This window comes from Grammomys surdaster, unplaced genomic scaffold (genome assembly GCF_004785775.1).
Source record: "Grammomys surdaster isolate TR1022 unplaced genomic scaffold, NIH_TR_1.0 362, whole genome shotgun sequence".
Taxonomy (NCBI): Eukaryota; Metazoa; Chordata; class Mammalia; order Rodentia; family Muridae; genus Grammomys; species Grammomys surdaster.
The window spans coordinates 3,866,977-3,873,605 of record NW_021604781.1 but is presented as its reverse complement, the minus strand read 5'-3'; the positions used below and the strand labels follow the sequence as shown (position 1 = coordinate 3,873,605).

Below are 6,629 nucleotides of genomic sequence, written 5' to 3'. Positions count from 1 at the left end.
TCTAGTCCTAGATCCATGCTCTAGTCCTAGATCCATGCTCTAGTCCTCGATCCATGCTTTAATCCTAGATCCATGCTCTAATCCTAGATCCATGCTCTAGTCCTAGATCCATGCTCTAATCCTAGATACATGCTCTAATCCTAGATCCATGCTCTAGTCCTCGATCCATGCTTTAATCCTAGATCCGTGCTCTAGTCCTAGATCTATGCTCTAATCCTAGATCCATGCTCTAATCCTAGATCCATGCTCTAATCCTAGATCCATGCTCTAATCCTAGATACATGCTCTAGTCCTAGATCCGTGCTCTAGTCCTAGATCTATGCTCTAATCCTAGATCCATGCTCTAGTCCTAGATCCACGCTCTAATCCTAGATCCACGCTCTAATCCTAGATCCATGCTCTAATCCTAGATCCATGCTCTAGTCCTAGATCCATGCTCTAGTCCTAGATCTATGCTCTAATCCTAGATCCATGCTTTAATCCTAGATCCATGCTCTAATCCTAGATCCATGCTCTAATCCTAGATCCATGCTCTAATCCTAGATCCACGCTCTACTCCTAGATCCATGCTCTAATCCTAGATCCATGCTATAGTCCTAGATCCATGCTCTAATCCTAGATACATGCTCTAGTCCTAGATCCGTGCTCTAGTCCTAGATCTATGCTCTAATCCTAGATCCATGCTCTAATCCTAGATCCATGCTCTAATCCTAGATACATGCTCTAATCCTAGATACGTGCTCTAGTCCTAGATCTATGCTCTAATCCTAGATCCATGCTCTAATCCTAGATCCATGCTCTAATCCTAGATCCATGCTCTAATCCTAGATACATGCTCTAGTCCTAGATCCGTGCTCTAGTCCTAGATCTATGCTCTAATCCTAGATCCATGCTCTAATCCTAGATCCATGCTCTAATCCTAGATCCATGCTCTAATCTTAGATCCATGCTCTAATCCTAGATCCACGCTCTAGTCCTAGATCCATGCTCTAGTCCTAGATCCATGCTCTAGTCCTAGATCCATGCTCTAGTCCTAGATCCATGCTCTACTCCTAGATCTATGCTTTAGTCCTAGATCCATGCTCTACTCCTAGATCTATGGCCCAGTGTTTCCTCGCTCAGGCCTCTCCCTCAAGTAGCCATTTTAGTCACAGCCCAGCTATGTCATATTCGAGACTCTTCAGTCACAGGTGTTCTCTCTCTTTCTCTCAGTCTCCCCACCACCACCACCACATTCTCTGTGACAGGGTTTCTCTATGTAGCCCTGGCTGTCATGGAACTTGCTCTGTAGACCAAGCTGTCCACCTCCCAAGTGCTGGGATTAAATGTGTGGGCCGCCTGACTAGATTCTCTTATTTTAAATGTTGAAATTTAGCTAAAATGCTACTGAAGTAAATTTTAGTGTTCTAATTCTATGGAACCAGTAGTGATTAAAAACCAAACCTAGAAACAAACAAATCCAAATAACAAACAGTAACAACAATGACAACAGCACCCCAACAATAAACCGTGCATTTTCAATCCATCAAGAATCTAGTTTTAGTAATTAAATTCTGACAGGGCAGAGGAAAAAGACCAAACTCATTCAGTTCAATTCTTACAAATGGCTGCTGGGTCTCAGTGGGGACTCAGCCCCAGGGGAGTCTCTCTCCTACTTGCAAGCCAATGTGTCTGATCGGAGGAAGTGATTGCAGGAACTGCAAACCATTTTCAGACATACAATGGAAATTCTGCTGTCAAATTTTAATATATTAAAAAGTTATTCTTGAAGAAAGACTGCTAAAGGGACTGGAGAGATAGTTCAGCAGCTAAGAGCACTGGCTGCTCTTGCAGAGGACCTGGGTTCCCAGCACCAACATCACGGTTCACAACCCTCTCTAAGTTTAGTCTCGGGGATCTGACTCCCTCTTCTGGCCTCCACAGGCACTGCATGCATGTGGTTTACATACATACATGCAGACAAATACTTATACACACAAAATAAAAATAAAAAACTAAACAAAGGAAAAGGTTAAAGAAACACTGGTAATTGGAACAGCCTTCTTTTGGGAGTCAGAAAACAACGGACTTAGTGGTGGCGGGTATACAGTGCTGGGAATCTACTAAGAACAGTGTACACATACTTCAAAGCAGTGTCTGTTATAGGATGTATACTGTGTCATCAGGGATTTCCTGCAAGCTCATGTCTATAATCACAGTACTTGGGAAGCTGGAAAAGAAGGTCTGCCAGGCACACCAAGTACCCCGCTAGAGAGCAAGGCTCTGGTTTTATTTGTTTTGATTTTTAAAATTCCTTCAACTAAAACTTACTCCGTGTAAAAAAGTTATCAATCACCTTCTCAAACAAAGTGATAAATATGATTGACTGTTGCAGAAACTCAAGTGTTTTGAAAAACTAATTTACGCACCCTAAAGAAATATAGTTGAGCCGGGCGGTGGTGGCGCACGCCTTTAATCCCAGCACTCGGGAGGCAGAGGCAGGCGGATTTCTGAGTTCGAGGCCAGCCTGGTCTACAGAGTGAGTTCCAGGACAGCCCGGGCTACACAGAGAAACCCTGTCTCGAAAAACCAAAAAAAAAAAAAAAAAAAAAAAAGAAATATAGTTGATAAAATTACAAGGTCTTAAATTTCAAAAAGAAAACTTTAAATATAGTATCAGGATTATCAAGAAAAACAAAGGCTAAATCTCTCAAAAGCAGTGGTGGGTATCTGATTTTTGGTATCAGATTTCAAGTTACTATGTTTAAAAGTATTTTTTTTTAAATGTACAATCAATCCCTGTGGAGAAATGGAACTAGTTTCAAGATAGCCTTTTTTTCAATATTCATCCTATTTTTATTTACATGTGTGTATGTGGGTGTGTGTATGTGAATGCAGGCACTCCAAGAGGTAAAGAGGAACTTGATTCCCAAAAAGCAGGGACATAGGTGGCCATGAGATGCCTGACGTGGGTCTGGGGATGCAGCCCAGGTCCTCTGCAAGAGCAGTATTTCATTTCAAAGTTCAGCCATCCCTCCATATTTCATTTTTTTAAAAAGTTATATTAAGCCTTTTTTCATATCCATAATTTGTTTCTTTCTTTGCTTAGGCACTGTACCTTAATTTCAAACTTCCGAACTTCAATGTTTGCCTAATATCTGGGGTCATGTACTAACTTGATCCCATAAGAATGTAGTCAGCTGCCAAACAGCTCCTGTGGTAGTAAATTCTAAAACCCACGGGGGAGATGGACCACAGTGTGCACAGACATAGTCTTCAGCTGGCAGTGGAAGTCATAGACACAAATTTAACCTCTACGTTTGAACCCTCTCTCTGAAGTACAGAGACATAGCCAGCCACAAGGCTCTCCGCCCGCAGCCCAGTGTCCTGGTTTGCTAAGCACTCCAGGTTACCTGGATAACAGGCTAATATTAAAATATCGGGGCCTGCAGTGGCCTGATCTTGAGTATAGACTTAGGGAGGGGAGACTGTAGAGGAAAGAACAAAGCAATATGATGATCTGGGGCCCATTATAATGAGCTAACGAATATATAAATAAGGCCCCGTATGTTTTCAACTGGAGCCAGCCGGCTGGGATAGGACTCAAATGCTACGGACCAGAGTGCTATGGACCAGAGTGCTCCATAGCATTTGCCGGGGCTCTTCCTGGAATGTCAGAGAGCACCGCGACCCACATAATTCTCATTTTGATTCATGTGGAAAAACAGGGGCAAGAGAGTGACAGGCATGAGAGAGTGAGTACCTTTTGGACTTATTGCTTGTTCGTGGTCTGTATTCGTGGGACTCGTCCTCAATGCCATTTTGCCTTTTGTACCAGTCGAATAGTGTTCGCAGGATGGAGGGCAGGCAGTATTCGGAGAGGGAACTCATGGAGCTAATGACCTTAGGGAAAGAGAGATGCAGGCCATCAGAAGGCTTGTTGGCAAGGCCAGTCCCCGAGACACTGGCAGTTGCATAAATAATCAACCACAAGCAGTATGCACCACCGAGTTTCCTACACATGCCCAGACATCTCTTCCATAAATTAGTATGCCATGTTACTTAGCGTGGCAGACATTTTTCACATAATAAAAATCCTGTGGCTCACGACACCCTTGACCCCCGATCGCCTTTCATTGTAGCAATCTGGTGGTCACTGCACCCGAGTTCTTCATGAAACCACTACCATTGTTTTATCATGTCATCTACCATAGTAACACTGTGCTGTTTTGGTCTTCAAAAGTCTGTAGAGTGCGAATAAATAGAACTCAAGCATATTAATCATCCAAGCGAAACAGGTAAACCAGTTTCCCAAACAAATAACCTTCATTGGCAACAACAATAATTATAATCTCCCAATAAGCAATCATTGGAACTATGCCTCCAATCAGGCTCCAGGTACCAATGAGTAGGAATAGTTTAATTTTATTGCTTTAAAGGAAAAGCTTTTTTTAAAAAAATATTTATTTATTGTTTGGAACCCTCAATAACCAACTTCTGCAGCTAAGCAAGCTCGGCATAGCTTCCTTTAAACCGAAGTGGTTCTGTGAGCAGACTCTCCCAAAGTCACTTCTAAAGCCTTTAGCGTGAGCAAGCAGGACTTTCCCCCCAGAGTCTATTACTCAGTTCCTTACTCTCGTTCTCTACAATAGTTGTAAGTGCACACACATAGCTGTACGTCATCTTTAGTCATGGGTTAGTAGAAGTGAAAAAATAAACAGATTTTGTATTTAGACCATTCTGTGAATCTGGTTATCAGCCTGCCTTTCCGAATTAAAACCAATCTATTATTCCAATATAGGATAGAATATTTTGGGTCTGGAGAGATGGCTCAGTGGTTAAGAGCACTGGTTGCTCTTGCAGAGGACCTGGGTTTAGTTCCCAGCACTCACACGGTGGCTCACAACTATCTGTGTATAACTTCAGTTCCAGGGGATCTGACGCCCTCTTCTGGTCCCCATGGGCTCTGCACACATGTAGTGCACATACACCCACGCAGGCAAACACTCATACACAACTTTTTAAAAGTAAGGAAAATGTAGCCAGGTACAGTGGTACATTTCTTTAATCCTAGCCCAGAGGCAGGGGGAAGGGGCAGGGCAACAGATCTCTGAATTCAAGGCCAGTATTGTCTACCCAGTGAGTTCCAAAACAGCCAGGGCTACACAGAGAAACCCTATCTCAACGAAACGAAACGAAACGAAACGAAACACACACACACACACATACACACACACACACACACTCACAGACACAAACAAAAATAAAAAATAAAAACCTATCCCCCCAAAAAAAGGAAAGAAAGAAGATAGAGATAGATTTAAAAATTGATAGATAGATAGATAGATAGATAGATAGATAGATAGATAGATAGCCAAACAGAAAGACAGATACTTTAGTAAACATTTAAAGACAATGATAAATCAAACCAATCTTGCACGGGATACTCCAGTCGCTGTTACTGCCGCAAACTTAGAAAGGAGATAGACTTACACCTGATTCCCAAACATCTCTGGGTGGAACTTACTGTCCTCAGCTGCTTAGGTTTTCTTTTTAAACTGTATGTATTAACTGTTATTGTTGTTTTGTTAACTTGACACAAGCAATGGTCATTTGGGATGACAGAACTTCAACTGAGAAACTGCCTCCATTTGATTGGCCTGTGGGTTGCTTTGTGGGGCATTTTCTTGAGTAATAATTGGTGTAGGATGCTCCAGCCCACTGTGGGCGGAGTCATCCCGGTCCGGTGGTCCGGGGTTCCATAAGAGACCCAGCTGAACAAGCCACAAGGAGCAGCATCTCCCCATGGTCTCCGCAAACGTTTCCACCTTGGCGTTCCTGCCTTGGCTTGCCTCAGTAGTGAACTATGATCTAGAAGTGTAAGCCAAATAAACCTTTCCTCCCTCCGTTGCTTTGACCATGGTCTTTATCATAGCAACAAAGAGGCAGGGATTCCACAAATTGCCTATAAAAATTAAGAGAAAAATTCTCTGCTTGTTAAAAAAAAAAAATGACCACAAAGCCTGTCTCATCTGTAGGCACTTTCGTTAGCACAGGCGCTGAGAGAGTATCTCAGAGGGAATGACAGGTCAGCAGGGTGACAGATGTGCCTCTTCCATCTCTTTGTCCCTGCCCCTTGGGAACCAGGCTTTTCTGGAGGAAGGGTGGGATCTGCAGAGGCCTGACCCTCAAAGCCAGGAAGGGAGGAAGGTCTCGCTGGCTTGGCTTCTGGATTCCTCCCTTTATGGGAAGTGAAGCCAATGGCCACATGAATCCCAGTTCTGTACTCTGCTGAAAACAGGCAGGCCCAGCACAAAGATGGCCTTGTTTCCTTTAAATAATCATGCTCTTCTACCGTGGATGGGCAGAGACTGGGCAGCAGGTGGAGATGGAGTATGTGGAATCCCAGGCTCATTTCAAAGGGTGTTTTCTTTTTGGGGGTGTATATAAGAGAACTAAATGTACTTTGCAAATGTTCTAATCTTTGCTTTGGCTTTCTATGTGTGAGTAAGCTAAAAGACACTGTCCGTTATGCTTCGAAGAAGGGGGTGGCTTTCCTGAAACCTTTCGTTATCCTTGCAGAACACAAAGAGGGAGACTTCACACATAGATGTTCGGATACTTACTTCACATAGATGTTCGGATACTTA

The 6,629-nt window shown here is 43.1% G+C and overlaps 1 protein-coding gene across 1 annotated transcript in view; it reads right to left on the bottom strand.

Annotated features, from left to right (window-relative positions):
• Fry (FRY microtubule binding protein) overlaps window positions 1-6,629 on the bottom strand; it is a 388,166-nt gene that overhangs the window by 160,543 nt on the left and 220,994 nt on the right. The window contains exon 5 of the mRNA XM_028779754.1: window positions 3,743-3,882. Coding sequence (XP_028635587.1) covers window positions 3,743-3,882 — 140 coding nt within the window. The remainder of the gene's footprint in view (window positions 1-3,742; window positions 3,883-6,629) is intronic.